General features: G+C 34.6%; 2 protein-coding genes across 4 annotated transcripts in view; one reads left to right on the forward strand and one right to left on the reverse strand.

The window, feature by feature from the left end:
* The window catches only part of LOC127790907 (uncharacterized), a 32,700-nt gene extending 28,963 nt beyond the window's left edge, over positions 1-3,737 (forward strand). Inside the window, exon 12 of the mRNA XM_052320639.1 lies at positions 3,591-3,737. The gene's annotated coding sequence lies outside the window, so the exon portion shown is untranslated. The remainder of the gene's footprint in view (positions 1-3,590) is intronic.
* Positions 1,034-11,206, reverse strand: LOC127789857 (sucrose-phosphate synthase 4). Of its 3 annotated transcripts, none has more exons than XM_052318896.1 (15): positions 10,827-11,206; positions 10,130-10,219; positions 8,926-9,149; positions 8,660-8,723; positions 8,346-8,545; positions 7,708-8,179; positions 6,948-7,079; positions 6,650-6,781; positions 6,385-6,561; positions 6,139-6,192; positions 5,981-6,043; positions 4,902-5,738; positions 4,636-4,763; positions 4,226-4,495; positions 1,034-1,267 (listed from the first exon to the last, which is right to left on the reverse strand). In XM_052318896.1, the coding sequence occupies exons 1-14, from the start codon at positions 11,106-11,108 to the stop codon at positions 4,231-4,233; spliced, it is 3,120 nt and encodes a 1,039-aa protein (XP_052174856.1). In that variant the 5' UTR covers positions 11,109-11,206; the 3' UTR covers positions 1,034-1,267; positions 4,226-4,230. The 3 variants fall into 3 exon arrangements, with proteins under 3 accessions (XP_052174856.1, XP_052174857.1, XP_052174855.1); XM_052318897.1 differs by lacking the exon at positions 1,034-1,267 and adding an exon at positions 2,467-2,495; XM_052318895.1 differs by lacking the exon at positions 1,034-1,267 and having other exon boundaries at positions 2,617-4,495.
* Positions 11,207-25,137: the final 13,931 nt, after the last annotated feature.

Below are 25,137 nucleotides of genomic sequence, written 5' to 3' on the forward strand. Positions count from 1 at the left end.
TTGTTAACAATTGAAGGAATACTGAAAGGCTGTAACTGCTGTAATGGAACACTCAAAGGTTGTAAATTTGACTGATTTTCAATGACCTGAGACTTTGGACTAGGCTTTAAATTTGACTGATTTTTAGTGATATGAGACTTTGGACTAGGAGTAGAAGGAAGGCTAGTAGTAGGAGATGATTCAAAATCCCAAAACCAAAATTCTTCTGAATTCTCACTCTCCCCCTGAATGTTGGTTTTGGAATATTAAGATTGTTTTTCTAGGAAAGTAACACCCATAGAATGATAGAATTTCTTTGTGAGAGGAGAATAACACTTATATCCCTTTTGATTTGGAGTATAACCGAGGAAGATACATTTAATGGCTCTAGGATAAGATTTATCTTGATTTTGATGAGGAATATGGACAAAAAAAGAACAACCAAACACTTTAAAAGGTATAGATGAGATGAGACAACTGGTAGGATATGCCTCGAGAAAGACTTGACATGGTGTCTAAAATTTGAGAACCCGAGAAGGCATTTGATTAATAAAATTTGTAGTAGTAAGAACAACATCCCCCCAAAAAATTTTAGGAACATGAGAGGATATCATAAGAGCTTGAGTAACATCTAAAAAATGCCTGTTTTTCCTTTTAGCAATCCCATTTGTTGAGGGGTATTAGGACAAGAACTTTGATGGACTATACCTTCTTGAACAAGATATGCCCCAAGAATAGAAATAAAAAAAATCTTTGGCATTATCAATATGAAGAATTTGAATTTTGGCATTGAATTGAGTTTGAACCATGATGTGGAAGTTTTTGAATAGTTGGCCTACCTCAGATTTTTCTTTAATGGGAAATACTCATGAGAGACGAGTGTGGTCATCTATAAACGAAACAAACCATCTTGCCCTGGCTACACTTTAATTTTAGAAGGTCCCCAAACATCATTGTGAATTAATGAAAAAAGATGAGATTCTTGGTAAGTTTGATGTGAATAAGAATTATGAACATGCTTAGATAATTGACAGACTTTACATGTAACATCAACTGAATTTTTATTAAATAAGGATGGAAAGAGTTCTTTGGGATACAAAAGACTAGGATGACCCAAACGATAGTGCCATAACATAATTTCATTATCATTACTAGACCTAAGAGTTGAAAAGGAGCATTTCCCATCAACTGTCTTCTGAGTTTGTCTTCTAGAGGACTCGGTCACGTTGAACATATAGAGTCTCAAATGTAACTCAACACTGCCAATCATTTGTCCCGAATTCAAATCCTGAAAAACACAATGATTTGGGAAAAATTTAGTAACACAATTCTTTTCCCAAGTAAGCTAACTAATACATAGTAGATTACAATCCAACTTTGGAACCAATAAAATTGATTCAAGTGTAAGGTTCTAGGAAAGGATAACATAACTTGTACTAGACACTTTTGATAGGGAACCATCAAATATACGCATAGTATAATTTTTAGACCAAGGTTGGAAATCTCGGATTAGAGATATATCACCAATCATATGATCAAAAGCTCTAGAATCAACTATCCAAATACCATTGTTGTCCACCTTTTTGGGCTTAAGTGCAGTAAAAAAATTACCTTTTTGGGCTACTGTAGTTGTTGTTGAATGGGCAGTGGTTGGAGTGATTGATGTCTGTTGAGCTTGAGAAATTAATTGCTGAATAATTTCCACTTGTTCTTTGCTGAGTTGACCATTTGGAACTGCAATAGAATTCTCCTCTGTTGCAGTGTGATGTCCATGACTTTTTTTCTTAGTTCTTGGTTTCCAATCAGCAAGTTTGCCATGGATATTCCAGCAAGTATCTCGGGTTTGTCCTGTCTTTTTGCTATGATCGCACCAGGGTCTGCCTTTGCAGTGCCCATCATCACCTTCTTTCTACTTTCTTCACGTTGCACTTTTGAGGCAACTTCATGCAGATTTGGTAGAGGTTTGATGGCCAATATCTGCCCCTAGACTTCATCTAAATTCTTGTTGAGACCTAGCAAAAACTTATAAATTCGCTTCTTCTCAACAATCTTCTTGTATTTTCCAGCATCGGTTTGACATTCCCATGCTGTTGTATCATACATATCAAGCTGTTACCAATATCTTGTCAGTTGACTAAAATATTGGGTGACGGTGAGATCCCCTTGATGGAAATCATAGAGAATTCCTTCAATTTCGAAGGCTTCTGCTGCATCTTCCGTGTCGAAGTATGTCTCCTTGGCAGCTGTCCAGATTTCTTGTGTCGTTTCGTAGAGAATAAAGTTTTCACCAATTTCATTCGTCATGGAGTTGATAAGCCATGACATGACCATATTGTTCTCTGTCTTCCACACCTTGTACATTGGATCATCGGTCTTCGATTTAGGGGCTGCACCAGTGAGATAATCATCCTTTCCTTGACCATAGATGAACATCATGATTGAATGAGACCACTGTAGATAATTGTGGCCATTCAGTTTATGTCCGGTAATAAGAAGAGCAGAGGAATCGGATCTTCCTGTTGGGGTCAGAATTGAGGGAATTTGAGAGGAAGAAGAAACTTCAACAGTGGAAGCCATTGCAGACAGTGTTCTAAAATGCGCTAAGTGCTAGTTGGGCGCCCGACGGGGTCAACATCAAAGATGAACAAGCAACAACAACAGCAAGATGATGCTTGTTGCTTGCTGTAACTTGCTGCAAGCAAGGAGCAAGGACGAAGATGGCACAACAAGCAGCAAGGAGCAAGGTGACAAGTCTAGGCCGCGTTTGACGAGAGAGAGTGAACGACCCAGGTGGTGACAAGACCAGGCCGCAAGTGACCTAGGCAGCGACCCAGGCGGCTAGGCGCTGATCGAGCCCCATTAATCAGGCCGGCCGATTTGGCCTTAATCGCAGCGGCCAAGGGCAGCCTAGCGCCTAGGCGGGGCTTAGGCAGCCGCCTTTTAGAGCACTGATTGTAGATGAAAACACAGGGGAAACAGGATCCAAATGTTTGGTAAAATAGAAATGGAATCAGGTACAAAATTGAGAAGAACAAACCCAAGTTATTAGATGTAGATTTGGAATGAAATCAGTTGCAGATTTGGAATGAACAGATCGGTGTTAGAACTGCTCTGATACAGTGTAGTTTTTGACAGAAAATCAACATCCTTACATTTGAAATTTATAGAGCAATATATATAGTATAGATGTAAATGCTCCATAGGAGTTGGTTATGACTTATAAATTGCCGAACAAGGCAGTGGGAAAAGAAATATCCTAGGAATAAAATTATAACAAATTGTTCACTCAAATAGAATATTCAAAACTGAATAACTACATTTTCTACAGATTCAAAAAAGTAATCAGTTATCTACTTTGGTCATCCTTGAAAATGTTTGCAATGGCATAAAAAGTCTTGTTTGTGAAAAGTTGAAAACTAATACCTGTTGCATAACATTTTTGAGTTGGACCACCTCTGTTGGTTTTGCAGCTTCATTTTCTTTTTTTCTTTTGGTCATATTGGAAGAGTGGTGCTTGCTGCTACTTATATTTTCCACCTCTGTTCTATTCCCACTTTCACTCATGCGTCAGTAGGTTCACAGAAATTAAAGGTTACCGCTGCTTTTTACAGGGAATTTCTTGTATGGTTAAATGTGCCTGTGGAAAGGAATACAAGGTAGAAGGGGATTGCTGTGTATGACTGAACAGAGCATGCTGTTGATTCTTCATAATCAAAATAGGCTGAGGAATGAACTCTTGACATTCTTGTGGATAGGAAGATGGTTGTTCAACATGGTCACTTGACGGGTAAATGTGTAAAGGCATTTCTTTAGAACCAACTGTGCAAAAATGAATATAATGGAACTGCTATATTTGTTTGAATAGAGCAATATGAGGCAACTTGATTACTTTTTGAAACATAGTGCTGGTTCATGAATTATTACGTTTTCATATCATAAATTGTTTCATAGTTTTCTGATATTTTTTTTAAAATGTAAATAATTCCCACCAGCAATTGGCAATTTACCTATCAGAATCTATGCAGGCACAGTTAATTTAGCATGCCAATTGATTCTCCGGTTGGAGAATTGGCGTGGAAATGCTAATATAATGATCATTTTAATCTGACAATTTGCTATTATTTGTGCCGTACTGAATATATGTACTGGCTATTTGTAATTATGTTATTGCTCCTGTGTTATCTACAAAGTGTGAAATGAAGCCATCTCCTAGAAAAGAAGTAAATAATGCAAAATAAAAAGTCACCTTATCTATAGAGCTTTTAAAGCTGCAGAGATATTTTGGGCTTCATAACCCTCCACAAAAGCAATTCTAGGGCTATCTTGGGGCACTACATCTTCCATGTTAAAACTTTCTCCACTACGCAGAAGCATCTCACTGCCAATTTCGACAGATTTTCTTAGAATAAGAGTCGTGTGAAGGCCAACCAACAGCTCTTCATAGTCTGTATCCCCTCGTTCCCCAACGAACACTACCATTTTGGATAGGTCAATACTCCATCGAACAGATAGATACCTGAATAACATGCAGGAACATTAGATTTGATTGCCTGAACCCATTTTTTTTGGTTAGGATGTGACTGGTTTGTGCACTTGTTTGTTACACAAACCACAGGTGCGCACATAAAGTTAACCAATTAGGAATAAAAGGCTAACCTTATTGCTTGCGCTCTTGAGGCCGATAAAGGTATGACATTCAACCGTGATGCAGCATGAGAGTAAACAAGATTGCATCGAAAGCCTCTCATCCGTAGCCTCTGGCGCATTTCATCAATTCTTCGAGTCTGCTGACCATACATTTAGCAAATGATAAGGAAGAGTATACTATATAGTGCAGTGTGCTACATGGTGTGCTTTATGATCTCTCTAGCATGATTTTCTTAATTATCTAAACCTTATGAATTGATCTGTAAAAATCTCACCTTGCCTCCTGGTTTAATGCTGTAAGAATTGCAAAGAGAGCTAAATCCTTCTGGATACTCTACAATATCATCCTGGTCTCCATCTTCTTCTCTACCAATCCTTGTTATCAGAGATCTCACATTCTCACTAGGCCACCTGCACTCAATGTGGGCTTCATAGTCTGCATCAGCTATGGAATCCCTCCATGGGTAATACATTTCGCTTCCACTATTACAGATCAATGCGTCAAAATCTTCCAAACTTACTTGGCAACGTCTTAACTGCTCCTCTGCCTCAACTAGAGTTAAACCTGTTAACAAAACAAAACCTATCTGGCCTGAGCTCGAAACTGCAGCTTGCATCACATTCCTGATGATTAATGGGAACGTCTCACTGCATGCTCCCCCTCTGTAATAACAATCAGTGGCTACAATGAATAACCCCTGTCTTCTTCCTGGACAGTAACTAACACGGGAATGGCCATTGGATGAAGCCCTTTGAGTTAGGGACTCAATGAGTTTGCTTTGCCTAGATGCTGCGTCAAGGTCTCCATTGGCCTTGAAGTCTGTGTCAACGGAGAATTTTAAAGACAGGTCTTCCACATCCCTTAGCGAGTCACTCATGGGTTCTTCAGGACTAGGCAAAATGTCGAGAGTGGTTGTAGGATGGCGTTGCCTGCAATGCTCAACATGGGAGAGATAATTACGGCAGTGTTCTGGCCACGAAAAATGGTGGATATTCCTTAGGCCATTTTTGCTGCAGTCAAGCCAGAGGTTTTTATCGGCTACAAGCTTTAGGAGGGCTTCTGCTATGGCTTTCTGGTCATGTGGATCGATGAGAAGTCCATTGTTGAGAACCTGATTGAATATTGAGCTTCCAATCAGATCCAGTGAGTAGTTTATTGTGAGATAACTTATAACTTCGGCAAGTCTAGTGCATAAATTTCGGTTATCCTGGGTTTTACCCCAACAGAAGGGGTTCATGTCCCTGTTAAAATCTTTAATTGGACAAAGCCCAATAATTAGTTGGATTTGGTAGATTGTTGTTCTCTGTGATTCCAAATGAGCTAATGAAGAGATTTGATTAATCTGGGGTTTACCTTGAGAATATCCACGGGCCCACCATTTTTGGTGGCAACAACAGGTAAACCGTAAGCAGCTGCCTGCAAGAAACAGATAAGGGGTAGATAGCTTTGATGCCAGTTCCTTAAGCTAACCACAACTGCATTAAGTCCATTCATTGAGTGAATTAACTGACCTCTATGAGTGTTAGACCAAATGGTTCAACAAGTGCCGGGTTGATGAAGACTCCCTTCAAGAGGCAAATTGGTGAGAGGTGTGTCACTGTTAGAAGTGTAATTGTTGCAACAGAAAAGGCAAATGATAAAACAAAAAATATAGGAACTTCTCAAAATCATGGTCTAAGTAGGTGATACTTGTCACTGCATCATATGATTATTGCACCTTCATTTTTCTCATAGGTAAGCCAAGGGGAATGTTTTACCTTCGTTTTTGCAGCCAAGCGATAGATCTCAGGAACTTCGGACTGCTTATGATGCTTTGGGTATGCCACTTGACCGTACAGGTCATACTTGTCAATAAGCTTCAGTACTGTTGTAAGAACAGCTGAACTGCTGTTAGACATATCTTCTATGTCATCTCTGTTACCAAGTATTAGCGTCTGCAAATGAATTTGGAATCATCCAAATGCTGCCTAGATTTTCTTATGAGTAAGTGCCACCAATATATTGAAGTGGATGTAATATTACCAAGTTGGCTAGTTCTCTAAGTGGTTGGCATTCTCCAAAAGCCTTAAGCAGAGTGGTCACATTTTTCTTTGGATCTGGACGAGACAAGGCAAGGATGGTAGGCTTGTGAGGGTTTGTGAAAAATCTCATTATCTGCATCAAATATGAACAAAGTTGAAGATTAAGGTTCAAGAGTAATTATTAAGGCATGATGTCCCATAGAAATGAAGAAAATGTTATTTGTGCCTTTGGTGTGATCTGATAATATGCAGTATTCGAATAAGCTGATAGTATGTTCATGCAAATAAAGTGGCCTGACCTCAGACCAGATTGGAGGTATTTGCCTTTTGTTTTGAGTTCTGTCAGAGCCGACAAAAAACTTAAGATCTCCGTCTCCTTCCAATGAATCTTGTGCTTTGACATAGCTGAAGTCCATCCCAGGTGGGATTACCTAGTTCCATTCACAAGAAAATCAACTCAAGCTATAGAGTTATAAGCTAGGAATTCAAGGTGTAACATTGAAATATGTACCCTAATTCAAGTGAGCGTTGACACAGGTTGTAGTGAATGGTCTTGATACAGTAATAGCATGTGAGTGAGTAGAATTTGAGAAGGGCACATAGCCATTCCGATGAATTTGGAATTAGATAATGTTGGTGTTGTATTCATGAGCAACAATTTGATGACACCAGGAGGAACTTTTGGAAAGGAAACATGAAAATTTGCTCGTGAATACAAACTTAGTGATGGCTTTTTTCTTTTTAAGGGTTAAACACTGGGAAGCTAACACTGATCATTCAAGTAATTTAGGAACTAGGCATATGAGGTTCTCATACTTAACCCTTAATATAGTATAATACATGGACTTATTTGTAGAAAGATCATATAGTAAAACCATATTGTTCTGTTATTTCACAGGAAACTCTTTATGGTTTATCTTAGTGCTTTCATGGACCTACTAAATCTGATATTTTTGTAGGGTTATGTATTATGTCATGAAGTGATTAGATAATTTGAGCTTCATCATGCTGTAGATCAATTGGATAAAGAGCGACAAAGCACAAAGGGATTGCACTTACCACCATTCTTGGCATGAATCGCCCTAGGCAACTTACTCCACGCTGTCTTCTAACCCGGAGCTTCCTCTCCAACTTGATGTCAAACCCATCGTATAAGCCCCATTGCTCCTCAATCTCTTGCCTTGTACTAGTTACCACCATTTCAGCAGTATCCAGCCCCAACTCTTCAGCCTCAATCCTCCTCATGATCTTGTATGTTGAATTGATGTCTTCCCTAGACAGCCTGCCCTGTTTAAGTAATTGCTCAAACTTGTTCCGACCCAGTGAGTGGCCTGTTAGTACCATCGGCACGTTCAAGGCCCCAGACAAGCGCGCTGCCACCTCCCCTGCATCAGCATAGTGACCGTGAATCACATAAGGCTTCCCCCCATCCACCTGCTCCCCTAGAGCTCTTGCCATGTTCACAATGTGGCTGAGAGCCCCATCCACAAACTCTGGTATGTATGGCCACAATGACTCTTTTGGAATATACCTGTAAGCAAGCATGATTTCCAATTCCATTCCAAGTTAGTATACATGTTCTGATATTTATAGCTGCAAGTGGCATAACATATGAGCATAATTGTAGGAGAAATAATTAGTGGATTGCCCTATCTTAGAAAAGGAACAGATGAGCATATGTATATGTAATTAGTTACTTGTCACAAGGTCCACATGGGATCCGAATAATGTAGGCACCGCAGCTTTCACTGCCATCTGACGGGCACGACAGCATCTCGATGGGCTCACCATAGCAGGAGTCAACCTCTGGTGAGGCGACTTGTCGAGTCAGAAGGTCAACACGATAAACTCCTTTCATGTTAGCCAGTGCTCGAGCTAGCTCTACTACATACTTCACCTGTGACACACAAGTAAGTTAGATACAAATGCAACCAAATAGTTGATAGAATTGTAGTTTAAAACTTAAAATCTTCTCATATTAGCTTGTGTCTTGCCAAACATACAATATTACCTGACCACCGGTATCTGAATCTCTTCCAAGCTCCATATTTTCCCCGCGCACCAACCCGTGCATACTGCATAACAGCAAATAAACATGACATCAAACTCATGGCGCATCAGGATATTCACCTTCGTGGAGTCTTCTTATATATCATGTGTTAATACAGTTTTCAGTTGCCTCTTTTCATGCTATTCTTGTTAAGTTTGCTCTTCTTCGTAGCCTGTTAGAGATTAATTAAGCTTAGATTAGAGCAGAGAATGTGGAATGTGGAGTACCTGATTAGGACAATGTAGAGTCGCCTGGACTTGTTGTCGTCGGACCATATGTCCATACCAGAGTTTATTCTGGGAATGTTATCCGAATGAGATTCAGGCTGATTAGCATCAGGTTTTTCCTTCTCCCCTTCAGAAAGCTCTGAAAGGTCTTCTGCAGCATCTTTGTGACCTTTCTCTCTCTCAAATTTCCGTTTAGCAAGCTTTTGTTCATCATCCCAAGCTATCTGAAAATACGAGTCCCAAGTCCTCCTTTTTTAAAGTATATTTTGCGAAGAAAACCTTCCAGATTTACATAATTCTATGAAGCTGGGGAAAAAGACTCCATCACCTTTTCTTTTTTTTTTTTTTTTGGGGGGGGGGGGCGCGGGAGGATTTGGCTTTTATGAAAGTCTTTATTAGAAGTTATCCAACTCAGCGTTATTAATTATTTTTGATAAATATTGTTGCATGTATGGTGTTTATGTTGGTGGTATTTTTTTTTAGTTAAGTAAAAAGGATAAGTCTAATGTTAAGGGATTCATTGATAATAGTGCTGCACAATTGATGAATGATCTTTTTAATATAGTTGGCACCGACCATTACAAAATTATTTAAGAGATTTAGGCTACGTTCTCTTTGCTTTTTAATTTTTAATTTTGAGTTTTAAATTCATTTTCAGTTTTCTGTTTTGATAATCTATTTTTAGAAAATTGAAAACGCGTTCTCTTTGTCATTTTGAAAAACTATTTTTCAAAACAGAAAATTAGAAAACGCGTTCTCTTTAAAATTTTGAAAATATTTTTTTAATGATATTTTATTCAATAAATTTGATTATTAAGTAAATTATAAATATTTAATGTTAATATATTATTAAAAAAATATATACATTTTAAAGTTAATGAATTTTGTAATATTTTTTTCATTACAATAATAAAATATGAATAAATAAATAAATAGATGTATTTTGAGTTTAGATTTTGTTTTGGATGAAAACACTCAAAACAACTTTTTGTTGTTTTGAGTTTTCTTTACAATTTTTTTTTTTGTTTTCAAAAATGCATTTTTAAAAACAGCAAAGAGAACGCGTTTTCATTATTTTAGAAAACTGAAAACTAAAAATGACTTGAAAACAGCAAAGAGAACGCAACCTTAGAGTTTGGCCATACTTTCACTAGTAGTATTATAATGTGGATTTAAATATGAAAAATATAAAGAAATAAAGGACCTGTTTCTTTTTACGGGTGAGATGCCAAATACGCCAGCACATATTCTCAAGCCTGTTGTTGCGCTCACGGCTATTTCTTGTTGCTATTACCTGCTCAAATTCATACATTTCACATTAGTTATTCTATCTCCAGGATTTCATTTCTTCTTTAGTATTCACAGCAATATGAAAAATATGATGGTTATAGCTATTTAATATTGTGCAAGAAATGATATATAATTATATTTTTTTTTCTCTTTTTATTTATACTTGGCAGAAAAAAAAGAATTTTCTTTATCAAATGTAAATGCTTAAGAAATTGTTTTGAAAAAATTGATTCCAAAATTAATTAATACTAAGTTGTAGCTAGAAAATATTTATTTTTCCCTGACCAAAAAGTATTATATGGTGAAGAAGGCAAGCCCAGGAGGTGATATATCCAACTTAATATAATATATATAGCATGAAATGCACAACCACCACACAAATACATCAAATTCACAGATCCATCTCTTGCTCATCAAAGTTTTTGTTTTTATATATATATATACTAGTATTGTCACCAAGAAATTGATCGAGCTTGGAACAGAAAACAACTAATTATATTTTTCCTGGCCTGCTCTCCACAGTCATCATATATTTATGTATATTTAGGCTGGCAAGAGATGATGCAGTTAATTAATAATAATTAAAAGTGCACACTAATGCTCATGCTTGCCTTAATCCAAGTTTTGTGGAGGTCAGACTCGTCAAAGCAATTGACAACTTCCTCAACAAAGTACTTGGTGGGACTGAAGAGCTTCTCCTCCTTGTCCTTGTTGTCATGATGATGCTGATGCTGATGATGATGATCCATATTAATATTAAACCCTTTTTCCTGCAGTCTCAACTTCTCCTCAAACCGCCCTCTCCTTGAACTACGAGTGTTGTTGCTTCTGCTGCTTCCTGCTGCATCCAAAATGGCCTCCAGGTACCCATTTATCCATTCATTTCCTGCCATCTCTGTGCGCGCGCGTGTGTTGTGTGAAAGAGAAGAGAAGAGAAGAGAAGAGAAGAGACTGATTATGAGTGTGGTTATTTTTGAGGAATTGCAGTTTGAAACCGAGTTGGGGGTGGAGAAGCTGGCCACCTTTTAAAGGCCTGGCCTTTGATTTTATTAATTATTTCCATAAAAAAAAATAAAAATTTGATTGGGATTTGAGTGGACTGGTGGGGCATGGATTGTCTTTGCCCTTTGGTTCATGAAGCATATCAGTCAAATATCCTTATTCTTCTATTATTATTCTCCACCACCAAACAAAGTTGCCCTTTTCAACTCTTCTTATAATAATCTCTGCAGTAGTGTTATATATTCGAATTTTGATGTTTCTGGACTTATATGTATATATGGGAGTTAAATATAACTTCAATCTCTTTACTTTCAACAACAGATTTCTTGCTTGGTTACTTAAACTCAACTACTTAACTCAATTCAAATTATTAATTAATACATATTTCACTCAACACCCTAGTTTATTATTTAACAACATTATATAATATACAAATACAGTAGGTAGCTTTACTCGTTAGTTTCTCATCAATTTTGAGTTTGAATTTCATGAGGTTCATATTTACTCTCTAGACATATATCTCCTTAAGGCTAACCTTTTTAATCCAAAAAAAAAAAAAAAAACAAAGAACGATAAGTTTTTCCCCTTGTAGATGAATGCGTGTTAAGTTCAGTTATTTTTTGAGATAATATATTCTAAAATTAAGTTATTATTATGAAAAAAAAAGAAAACAAATTTGAGATTAATTCTTTAAAAATATTATCACATTATTATCTACACCATGCATTATATAGCTTTTTTGAGGATATTTAATTGAAGAAATTTTATATCTTAAGAGTATGATATAGACTTCTTTAATTAAATGTCCTAAAAATACGACATAATGGGAGTATTATTACACACTTCTTGCAAACAAGCAAGAACTAATGAAGTTTTAGTAAAGTATGAATCTAACGCCTCTTCATTGGTAAGGTAACTTTGAGTTAATTTGTGGAATAAAAATCGTTGCAAATCTACAGTTTTTGATTTCCTTTTTCAACCATTAATGAGCATCAAGCCTCACTTTTATTTCATCTTATCAAATGGAATATTGGAAGATAACTAAGCATTGCCAAGGCGCGCGCGCGCATGCGCATGGGCATGAGCATAGGATATGCCAGATACAGACATACAGTAGCACTTGAAATATATAGTTGTTGAATTATACCCTCCAGAAAAGTTGCTTTCACAACAATATCTACTTAATCATTCATCACTAAAGTAATATATATATATATATATATATATATAGTAAGGTCTGTTTTACTTTTCTTTTAGTTTTTTTTAAGTATTTTTATTTAAAAAAATTATAATAAATATTTCTCATGTTAAAAGAAAATACATGCGACGTCTTCGCCTTCACTTGTATTCATTTTTCTTTCTAATTAACAATAAAAATCGAACGTTTGCTTGATAATTAATGTATTCATTTCTTAAAATTAAAAAGAAAAATTAAAAAAGATCTTTGATTCTTTTTGCTAAGTAGAGTGATATTTGATAAAAAAAAAAAAAAATTTGTTGCATACATATTAGATGATTCAATGGGTAACAAAATTATTTCTATTAACAAAAGTATAATTCATTCCTTACAAAAAATGACTAGTTAGTTGTAGGGCTAACTAGTTAAATCAAATAAAAAAATAAAAATAAAGGCAGAAACACTATTTTGGTGCTAAAATGGAAATTGTGTTAGAAATAAAAAACGGACAAAAAATGTTATTTGGACATTCAAGAGCACACTTAATGTGACATTTCTGTATTAATATATAATCAATATAATTATACAATACAAATATCACTCCTAGATTTTCAAATAATTGTTTCCATAATATATATGAAATGTGCAATAATTGGAGAGCTTTGGGGGCATCAGATGCTAAGCTGCTAGCAAAGCAGAACCCACTTGACAGACAGGTGAAAACCCATTTCTATAATATGGCAAGACAAAAGGTTTTCTGCAAACAGAAGAAAGAATAAAACTAAGAAATCAAAGTCTTAAAGAAAAGATGCCAACTTGGTGGATGGACATGGCACTGGCAGCAGAACAATACAAAGAACAAATTCCTCTGGGTATTTCAGGGAATATCCAATTTATTAAGACTCCTCTTAGAGAGTTTATGGCCCTTCAATTCTTTCCCCTGCAAAAAGTTCATGTAGAATAGTATGGTTTTATTTTTTGTAATTATAAACTATATTAATAATAGATCCCAAGGCTCGATAAAGAATAATAGTTATTTTAGGTAGTAAACAGTTAAACGTAAATTTGTTTAAATAAAACAATATAAATTATATTAGTATATTTGTTAAAAAAATATTAAAGCTTGTTGATAGTTTTTCCTTTTATCTTCTTTGTTCAACTGTTTTAAGAATTAAAAATTTCTAAAACCTTTTTCTTTCTTTTGTATGTAAATTATTTTAAACTTTCAAAACATCTTCATTTCTAGGAAAAACTCTAAGTGATATTCTTGAGGTTTAGGGTAATTATAAAAAGTATTATTGATGTTTGAGAAATCCAAAAAGTATCCTTAAGTTTTAATGTTGTATTGCAAAAAATATCCTTAAGTTTTAATGTTGTATTACAACTTGTACTAACATTTTTGAGCTTTGACATTGCTTCATGTGTCATGAGCAAGGGGATAAAGTTTGAAAATCAAAAAGATTTGACTTCCTAAAGGATCCCTTCTTATACTAATATCAACGGATCCAAGAAAATTTGGATACAAGTGTTTGATTTTTTTGATATAGGTACACGACTCTCCAAACCGAACATCTAAATGGACTCTTTAAAGACGAAAATTTTGGGGTTTAGAGATGGATAATTTCTATCTCTAAACCTAGTTTTTTTTTTTTTTTTTTTTTTTTGTAGTGATACTCGAGAGATTATTGCTCTCCTCCTTTTGATGATGATAAAATTCATAATTCATTTTTTAGACTTAAAGAGTTAATTTGACTCAAAATAAGTTCACAAGAAATTCAAACAAATAGGATCATAGTGCCATTAGAAAACATTTCAATTTTAAATGTGAAAATGTCCTCACAAGAAAAAGGGAACAAAAGGAGGTTGTGACTACTCTGCCTTTTTGTCAAACATCAAGAAGACTATCTAGACAAGATGAATGATAGTAGAGGTCAGGAAGATGGGAGGCTTTTGGGATTGGTCTAGACATTTGAAGAACTTTTGAACACTATACAAAGAGTTCATATCGGACTTCTGAATTTTTATTGAGAAGTTCGAAAGGCTTCAAAATAGAATTTTTTTTAAGAACTATGCCTTTTTAAACTCAAACTTAGATCTCGTTCCTATTTCCCTTCTAATTTTATAGAATCGGTCTTCATTTAGAGGTTTTGTGAATATATTTGACAATTGATCTTTGGTATTAACTATTCAAGTTCTATAATTCCATTTTGTAGATGTTCTTTGATAAAATGATATATAGTTCCTTTGTATTTTGGTCCTAGAGTGGAGAACAAGATTCTAGTATTATCACATCTTATTGGGATGTGATCATACTCTAAGCCATAATCTTCTAGTTGATACTCAATCCACAAGATTTTGAGCAGAACAACTACTTGTTGCTACATATTTAGCTTCAACCGTGGATAAAGACATACAGATATATTTTTACTATACCAAGAGATTAGGGATAATTCGAGGAATAGACAAGAACCACTTGTGTTTTTTTGTCAATTTTTTGCTTTCGGCAAAATCTGCATCAATATATCTTATTAGTTTAAAGGAACTTCCTTTAGGATACTATAGTCCTAAATCTTGGATACTTAAAAAGATATTTGAATATATGCTTAACAACTTGAAGATGTGACTTTTTTGGATTTGAATGAAATCTAGCACATAGACAAACACTATATATTATATTTGGTCTACTAGCGATCAAATATAATAGTGAATCTATCATTCCTCTATATTTCTTTTAATCAATTTCCTTTTCATTTTCATTTTATCTAGCTTAAATGAGGTACTCATAGGGGTAAGATCGATTGATTTATTTAGATCAGGTTCAAATCTTTTTAGCAAATTTTTTATATATTTTGTTTGATTTATGAAAATACCTTTCTTTAATTGCTTTATTTGTAATCCTAGAAAGAAATTTAGCTCCCCCATCATACTCATTTCAAATTTATTTTGTATAGAATTTGCAAAATTCGTACATATTTCTTCATTTGTTACTCCGAAGATGATGTCACCAATGCACGTATGAACTATGCGCATATTGACATCTTCATGCTTTATAAATAAAGTGGTGTCTGTTTTTCTTATTTAAAAATTAATTTTTAAAATAAATTTATTTAACCTTACATACCAAGCTCTAGAAGCTTGTTTCAAATCATATAGTGTTATAGTTAATTTAAATGCATAATTTAGAAATTTTTTATTGTCAAAACTAGGAGATTGTCTAACATAGACTTCTTTATTTAGGTATCCACTCACAAAACCATTTTTAACATCTAGTTGAAATAGTTTAAAATTTTTAAAACTAGCGAATGCCAATAGCATTCTAATAGCTTCAAGTTTAGTCACGGGTGCAAATGTTTCATCAAAATCATTGTCTTTTTGTTGATTATACCCTTGAACTACCAATCATGCCTTATTTTTAGTGACAATTCCATATTCATCCATCTTATTTTTTAAGGCCTATTTTATATTTATAATAGGATGGTTTTTAGGTTTGGATACTAAGGTCTAAACTTTATTTTTTTTCAAATTGATTTAACTCTTCTTGCATGATTATCATAAAAAATTCATCATTCTCAGCTTTCTCAAAAGATTTGGCTTTAACTGATATACAAAGTTAAGTTTTCACATAAATTTCTAAGGGAAAACTTCAGTTTTTACTCCTTCAAGATTACCTAGGATTTGGTATTTTGGATTATTTTGAACAAATTTTCATTCTTTAGGAAAGTAATTTTGTTGGATTATCTCATATTGTTTTTCATTTGCTTCCATTTTATTTAAGGGCTTAGGAATTTCTTCATTTTCTAACTTATAAATGATTTTAGGAAGGAATGGTGTATTATCATCAAAAGACATATCCAAACGACATTTCAGCGTTTTTGAGTTTTGTGTACAATTTTTTTTTTTTTGTTTTGAAAAATGCATTTTTGAAAATGAGTAAGTAAACGCGTTTTGAGTGTGGTTTTAGTGGAATTTATGTTTTGTCTCTAAATTATGGACTTTCAATTGTAAAATAAAGGTTTTTGTGGTGTGGCTACAAAATCTAAAATCTAGAGTGAAGGCAAAGAAGTTTTATACCCATGCCCAAGTCCTGGCATGCGAATGCCCTTCTTTTTCATGTTCTAGAAAAACTCATAAGGTGTATGTGAACAAACAATTTTGGAAGAAATTACTTGACTTCTTACCTCTAGCAATCGGCTATATAATACATATATACAAGAGATCTTTCTATCTATATAAGAATAGGAAACTTAGGCTATACAAGAATAGGAAACTACCTAAAAACTAAAACAAAAAGTTAACCCAAGATAATTCCTTTGATTACTCCTCTAATTTGGGGATTTAATCTTTTCAATCATTCCCTCTAAATCAAGGATTGATTTCTAGAGTCTAACACTCCTCTTCAAGTTGGTGAATAGATGTCAATCATTCTCAGTTTTCTTACAAATGCTTCAAACCCTGCTTTCAACTATGTCTTAGTTAGAACATTTTAGCTTATTGTGTCTTAGTTGGGATGTAGAATAGGCTAATATCTCCATTGTCAATCTCCATTTTGATGAAGTTTCAGTCAATTTTCACATGTTTTATTCTATCATGCTGGCTTGTATTATAAACTATATTGATAGCTAATTTGTTGTCACTATACAACTTCTTAGGTCCTATTCATGTAACTTTCAAGTTCTATGACAATCTTCCTAGCCATATCAACTCACAAATCCCTTGAGCAATTGCTCTGCACTCGACCTCAACATTGTTTTTTTTCCACGACTATCTGCTTTTTACTCTACCAAGTGACCGAGTTACCCCATAGTTTAGTGCAATAGCCAGTTGTGGGCTTGTTATCCTCAATTGGACCTACCCAATTTGCATATGCAAAACATATAACTCCCCTATGATCATTCTTTCAAAACCAAAGATTATTTCCAAGGGTCCCTTTTAGGTATTGAAGAATTTGGTTTACTGTCTTTAGGTGTCTTTGTGTAGGTGAGTGCATAAAATAATTCACAACACTTACAATATAGGCAATATTAGGTCCAGTAAGGGAAAGGTATATCAATTTTCTTACTAGGCACTGGGACCTTTCCTTATCAACAATAGTCATTTTCTATGACTTTCTGCTTCCAATTTCAATGGAGTACCTATAGGTTTACAACCAAGTTTTCCAATTTCATTCAAGAGATCAAGTGTATATTTTTTTGTTGAGTTATATATGAAAATACTTTGTTTACTCCTTACTATCTCCATGCCAAGGAAGTATTTTAGTGTAAGAGATATTTGACCTTAAATTCAACCTGCAACCTAGTTTTAAGTCCATTTATCTCTTTAGTGTCATCATTTATTATCACCACTATCACTGTTAGCTCAAAAAAATCTTTTATCATTCACATACACCATCAAAATTGATCTTTTCCTATTTTCAACTTGTTTAATGAAGAGAGTATGGTTAACTTGTCATCGTTTATATCCAAATTGAGTCATAACATCAATAAACCTTATGAACCATGCCTTGGGTGATTGCTTGAGACCATAGAGAGACTTCTTTAATTTACAAACTTTACAAGAGGCTTTAATAGATTCAAAACTAGGTGGAAACATCATATAAACTTCTTGTTCCAGCTTCCCATTAAAAAAAAAACATTCTTTACGTCCGTTTGGTGAAGTTCCCAATTTAAGTTGGTAGCAAGAGACAAAAGAACCCTTATTGAATTTATCTTCACTTTGCAAGCAAACGTTTCTTCATAGTCAATGCCATAAGTTTGTGTGAATCCTTGGGCAATTAACCTGGTCTTGTATCTCTCTATTTTTCCATCCAAGCCATATTTGACTGTGAATATCTATTTAAATCCTATAAGTCTCTTTCCTTCAGGTAACTCCATAATATTCCAAGTCTTGTTATAAATTAATGCAATCATTTCCTCCAAAACTACTTCTTTCCATTTAGGGTTATGAAGGGCACTTTGAATGTCTTTAGGGATTTCCACAATGTCAATCATAGTGGTAAAGACCTTGTACTTAAGAGATAACTTAGAATAGGTCAAATAATTGGAGATAGAATGCTTGGTACACGATCTTACCCCTTTTCTTATAGTAATTAGAACATCAAGGTCATCAACTGTGACATCCTTTTCCAAACTAGGACTTGGCTCTATTTCAGACGAATGGCTGTGTTAAGGAGCTTTTGGCCTTCTTGAGTAAACCTTAATCGATTGTGATTCAATAGTAGGTTCTCCTCCTTAACTCATTTCTTATATAGGTTTAGGTTGGTCTAATGAAGGATGTAAGGATAGTTCAAGTGTGAGAACATTTGTTGGATAAATCAGAAGGGAAATAGGAAGTGAAATAGATGGGTCCCAATGATTATCTTCATGAGAGATCTTCTCCTGAAGAGAAGCATTGGGATAGTAAGGCTAATGTTCAAATAAACATACATCACAAGAGACATAAAATCGGTGATTGGAATGAGAGTAGCATTTGTAACCTTTTTGGGTGGGAGAATACCTAACAAAAATACATTTGAGTACCTTAGGATCAAGTTTTTCACGGTGAAGGTGTTGATTATGAATGAATGCATGTACATCTAAACACTTTGGGAGGTTAGTGAGTTTATAATGTGAATTTGGGGAAACACAACAAGTAAACAACTCAATGGGGTTCGATAGTTAAGTGGTTTGGAAGGTAACTTATTTATGAGATAGGTGGTTGTTAGAATAGCTTCATCCCATTAAGTATTTGGAACATTGCTGGAAAACATTAGGGATCGGGCCACCTGAAGAAGATATCTATTTTTCCTTTTTGCTATCTCATTTTGTTAGGGAATAGAGGGACATGAACTTTGGTGCAAGATACCTTGATCAATAAGGTATTGGTTTAGTTATTGTGCAAAGTATTCCCTACCATTATCAATTTAAAAGATATGAATAGAAGACTGAAATAGATTTGCAACAAGTTTATGAAACTATTTAAATATAGAACAAGTCTCTGATTTGTCCTTCATGAGGTAAACCTAACAAACATGATATGGTCATTAATAAACGTGATAAACCATTGAGTGCCGATTAAAGTTGAGACACGAGCTGCCCTCCAAATGTCACTATGAATAATATGAAATGGTTGTTAGGATTTGTAGGGATTCGTGGGATGATGTGAGCGTGGATGTTTAGCATAAACACAAAGTTCACATTAAAATGAAGTATGATCTTTATTGATGAATAATTTCGAATACAAATTTTTTAGATAACTGAAACTAAGGTGGGCTAGTCGTTTATGCCATAACAAAACATCACAATGAGACATGGTAGATAATGAAATAGGATTAAATGACTTATGAGTCGATGGAAGAACCACACTTGAGAAGTAGTGTAAGCTATTTTGCTCCTCAACATTGTCAATCATGCTCCCCCAAGACAGGTCCTAAAATACACAATAGATAGGATATAATGTGATTGTACAATTGAGATCTTTAGTTAATTTACTAATAGAAAAGAGATTGCATTTAAGATGTGCAGCATGAAGAGCAAAAAATCATGTTAATCTAGGTAGAAAAATAATGCCTCGACCAACCACACCAGTTACACTCCCATCAGCAACTGCAACCTTAATATTCTTAGAGCACAGTCTTTATAAGTGGTAAGAAATTTTGATATGCTTGTCATATGATCTGATGCCCCAGTGTCTATAATCCAACAGTCGCTAGAATGTGATTGAGATAATAAAGTGGATTGAGTGTTACCTCAATGAGCAACTGTGGTTGTACTAGTTTGAGGGTGTTGTGGGGTGCCCTATAATTTTCCTAATTTTTTCAAGTCTCAGAAACAATTTTGGATCATTCTCTCTCTGAGAGTCTTCGGGGTGGTAGCCTCTTGGACCCTTAATGGGTCCCCGGGATCGACTTGTATTATTTTTTGCCAAAGTCGTTGATGCCCTTCGGAGTCTCTCGGACCAAGCCATCCGGTGGCCCAAAGCCTTTTCGGGGCCACCTAGAGATAGCCATCAGGGTGGTCCACCCCAAAGCCTTCTCCAAGCCTCCCAAAAGTACCATTATAGAAGAGCCATCCGGCTCAACCATGGGTCCCATGATTTTGCCTACAAATAAGCGATTCCTTGATGGTTTTAGGATCTTTGAGAGAGATTTACCCCAACTCTCTACTACTCTGCATTCTCATGCCATTGAGCTAACACTTTGTTTTTCTCTGTACCCCATCTGGGAACAGTGACATACTTTACATATTGATATCCTTATACATATTATTTGGGACATACATTGGACATATTTCTCATATCTTCTTCTGACATACACTGGCTTTCTAACCATTGTTGTGCTCGCAGACGAAGTCCCAGATTACTTATCCCAAGCTCCGGAAGGCCAACCCTTTGAAGACTTTTTCGGGCACCTCGATCGCCTGAAGGCCCCAAAGACCTTTCTAGGCTCGTACCCCATCGAGCTTTGCCTCCGACTTGATCTAGATATGTTTTGGCCTCGTTGGTGATACCTTGGACCTCTTGGCCGTGGTAAAGGACTCTACTTTGGTTGATTCCAAGACAAATAAATATAATTGTTATAGTTAGACAACAATAGAGGGGTAGGTTTAGTTTCTCTAGGCACTTTGGTCTGGTTCAATAGTTGTCATAAAATTTCCATCAGTTTCACTATAAATGAAGCATTTTGTTTTTAGAGATGATGGTTGAGTCAGTTGTATATGCTAACTTATGTTATTCTCGTTAACTTTCTGGCTTCGAATTTGTAGCTTTGCCATGAAGTTTCTAGCATGTGTCCCTTGTATGATGAGGTTTATTGCAATGATTACACTAGAGTTTATCTTTAAGTTTCTAATCCTTTAAATGAGATGGACTACAGTGGACTCCCAAGGCAGAATTCTGGGATCCCAAATTAGAGGGCTAGTTTAAAGGGCTGCTAAGCATTACTTGTTTGCGACTTTCCTCATGTCTAATCTCAACAAAGGTTTCTCTGATGGAAAGGAAATGTTTGGTACCAAGGAGACGACCATGAACTTCATCTATATCTTTGTTGAGGCCATGTAGGAAATCGAATACCCTTTCCTTCTTCAGCAGTTTAGTGTACTTAGTACTATCCTCAGGATAATGCCGACTAATATCATAAACAAAGTTCATCTCCCACCAACGTTCAATTAGAACATTATAGTATTCGGTGATCGACATGTTATCTTGTCTAGTAGTTCAAAAGGTAAAACGAATTTCAAAACATTGGGTTGTGTTTTCGAGAATCGAGTAAATTTCTTGCATAGCATCCCAGATCTCCTTTGCAGTTTTGTAGAAAAGATAGGTCCATCCTATCTTAGGCTCCATAAAATTGATGAGCCATGCCATGATTATAGAATTTTTAGCATCCAAAGTTGAATAGTTAACAACAATCGAAGGTAGTATAGGAATAACACCCATCAAATATCCAACCTTGCCCTTGCCTTTCATAATAAGCAACACATATTGGAACCATTCACGAAAGTTGGTTCTGCTGAGTTTGTGTTGGGTGATTTGAAGAGAATGAAAATCAAGGGTTGATATGGGATTAGTTGAAGTAGTAGAAATAACAGGAGCAATGGAAGAGTTTGTTGAAGAGGAGCTAGTTTCTGCCATAAAGAACTAATATTGTGGTTTGGAAAAATGAATGATGAGATGAATGTCAGACCAATGTCAAGCTAGGCTTTAATACCATGAATAAATAATTTTGGAAGAAATTACTTGATTTCTTACCTTCAACAATTGGCTATACAGTACATATATACAAGAGATCTTTATATCTTAAGCTATACAAGAATAGGAAATTACCAAAAAACTAAAATAGAAAGTTGACCTAAAATAATTCCTTTGATTACTTTTTTAATTTGGGGATTTAATCTTTTCAATAATTCCCTCTAAATCAAGGATTGATTTTCGGATTCTAACAATAAGACCCTACAAGAACAATATGATGAATGCATTATACTCATAGAAATCATCAGAGTGGGCAGACACCAACTATTCATTAATTTACCTAGGTAACATTGATGAAAACTCACCTTCTCATAAGCATCCTTGAAGTATTGGGCAACATCATCAACTATTCATTAATTTACTTAGGTAGTGTTTGTTAAATGAGTAAGATAAGAGTCTATCAAGTTAACTTATCTGTAAAGTTCAAGATAAGTTATCCGAGAGGGGGGGGGGGAGGGATAAATTTATCTTGAAAATTCAAGATAAAAAGTCAAGTAAATTATTTTTAGAAAATTTAACACAATGAAAAACACTTTTATCTTAGATGCTTTCCATATTTTACCTTTTTCGATATATATCTTGGTTAACAAACATTACCTTAGGGTATTAATAGACATTTGAACTAACCCTAAAGAGTTGACCATGTTTAAACCTTTATATAGATGTTTGAAGCATATATTCAAGCGTCTGAAAATCGTCTAGAATGTAGCCTAGTTTTAGGACTTGGTACAGATATTTGAAGGTTGTGCCATAAACATCTTAAAATTGTCCAATATGTGACCCAATTTCAAGCCTCCATACAGATATCTAAAACCCAAGCTATAGGCATTTGAAGCATGTCCAAAATATATCTTAAATATTAGAAGTCTATATAGACATCTGAACCAAGGAGCGAAAACATTCAAATGATATCCAGTTAGTGTTCTTGTTCCCAAAAATTATTCAGAATTTTGAACCAAAGTTGTTTAGACATCTTAAAATCTTCTAGACATATGAAGGGGTTCTTTCAGACATCTTAAAAGCTTACAGACAACTGAAGATATTCCTTTCTTTAGACATCTAAACACTATTATAAGAAATACTCTTAATTTAAGATTACTTGTTCCTTGGGCACTTGGACATCTGACTCTTATATGTTTAAAAACACTCATTCTCTCTTAAAATTGTGTTTTGATTATCTCTTTCATTTTCAAAAAAAAAAAAAAAAAAATCAACTTAGCTTTTGTGTCATTTCTTTCTCTTCATATATTAGGTCCAGTTTTAATCTATGTTGACCTAATTGCTTTTGCTCTTTCAAGATATTATTATTCTTAAGATTAGTTTTACAAGCTTTATCATCTTTTTGAAATACATTTGATTGTCTTATAAGAAAAAGTAAGGGCATGTATTGAAGACATTCAGGCTTTTTTCCATTGTCTTTATCGGCCAGTTGGAATGTGTATAAAAAGACTTCTCGTGTTTCAAATAAAAGTACAAAAAGTGTGAGAATACAAATGAGTAATTATGTTGAAGCAAAGAGGTGTGTTGAAGATTGAGTTGCAACTGAGATCACTCATTGTCTTTGTGATATACGCATTGTAAGTTTGTATTGAGATTTTTTTGTGGGATTTGTATTACTTGCATTAAGAGATTGTCTTGTTTGCAAGGAGATTTATTGTGATAATTTTTTATCTCTTATAAAAAGGCTAAGGTGATTTATTGCGAGATTTTTTAGTTTCTATACAAAGGATAGGCTCATATTCGAGGTTTTCTAATTCCCATACAAAGGCTAGCATTGTAATCGAGATTACTAACTCTTGAATAAAAGCTAGAGATGGTTTCTTAGTGAAACCTTTAAAAAATATCTTGAAGAGATGACATAAGATCTTATAGTTGAATCTCTATAAATTATTGTGTTCTTGTGATTGTGTTTATTTATTGTTTAGATTAAAATCTATCACATATCTCAAACTAACTGTCATCAAAAGATTTTTAAAAAGAATTTAAATTTTTTAATAAGTTCAATTCACCCTCTCTTGGAACATTTTTTGATCAACACTTCTTTTTTTTTCCCCCTTAATTTAAATGCCCACAAATAAATCAACAATTGGCAAAGACATCTATGATGATTTCGTGCGAAGACAATGACGACTTCAATAAGCTCTCGAGTTAAGCTTTTCTCAAGCAGTAGCTACAGTACAAAATCTTTCCTCAACTTTGGTGAGAAGGAGAATATTTTAAAAAAAATTACTAAAATTAAATAATAGTAAAGGGTTTAGTGTAATAAATCAACAAGATTTAAAAAGTCAAGAAAAATCATTTGTATTTTTTGAGCCTCATAAATATCATTTGCTTTAAGGTCAAATTTCAAAGGTGTATGGATGCATTTATTTCAAAAATATTATGTATAGAATGTCATGCAAGCAACATAACCTTGCCCACTCACACTTTTGTTGGGTCGGGCTTCCCTTTTAATTGGAGGATGGCCCAGTAATTATTGGGTATTCTTAAAAAGATGACTCGATTTTTGTTATTAATATTTTTATCTCATAAGATTAAAATACCCTTAATGAGATTAGGGTTTTGTGCCTCTTAGGCTATAAAAGTCGTGCATAAGGAAAAGAAGAAACAAGAAGAAAATTGGAAGAGGTCTTTCAAACAGACATTTAGATAATTTTTTGTAATTCAATTGAGATAAAATTTGGAGGGTAAATTCTATACTCGTGGTTCTAGTATCTGAATGGTGGAGATATGATTTGAAGGCTGGAATCTTTAGGTATCGAGCCTTTTTTGTAATACCTTGTGGTTTGACTTATTATTCTCTAATTCTTTTGTTGATCAGACAATCAGACAGTCTTTTGTGTTTCGATTGAGTTGAAATTTGGAGGGTACATTCTAGACTCGTGGTTCTAGGATCCGAGCGATAGAGATCTGATTTAGAGACCGAGATCCTTGAGAATTGAGCCATTTTTCTAATGCCTTATGGTTTTATTTGTTCTTCCCTAACTCTTTTATTATTTCATTAATTTGAGATAAGTTTT

The sequence above is a fragment of the Diospyros lotus genome, chromosome 14, assembly GCF_014633365.1.
Source record: "Diospyros lotus cultivar Yz01 chromosome 14, ASM1463336v1, whole genome shotgun sequence".
Lineage (NCBI taxonomy): Eukaryota > Viridiplantae > Streptophyta > Magnoliopsida > Ericales > Ebenaceae > Diospyros > Diospyros lotus.

Bases quoted from the DNA above. Each gene is read 5' to 3' on its own strand.
- LOC127789857 (XM_052318896.1), bottom strand. From the start codon at position 11,108: ATGGCAGGAAATGAATGGATAAATGGGTACCTGGAGGCCATTTTGGAT. The intron at 8,724-8,925 runs GTACTCCACATT...GCTGTTATGCAG, and splicing joins CTCTACATTGTCCTAATCAG to TATGCACGGGTTGGTGCGCG. The intron at 7,080-7,707 runs GTAAGTGCAATC...GAATGGAACTAG, and splicing joins GATTCATGCCAAGAATGGTG to GTAATCCCACCTGGGATGGA.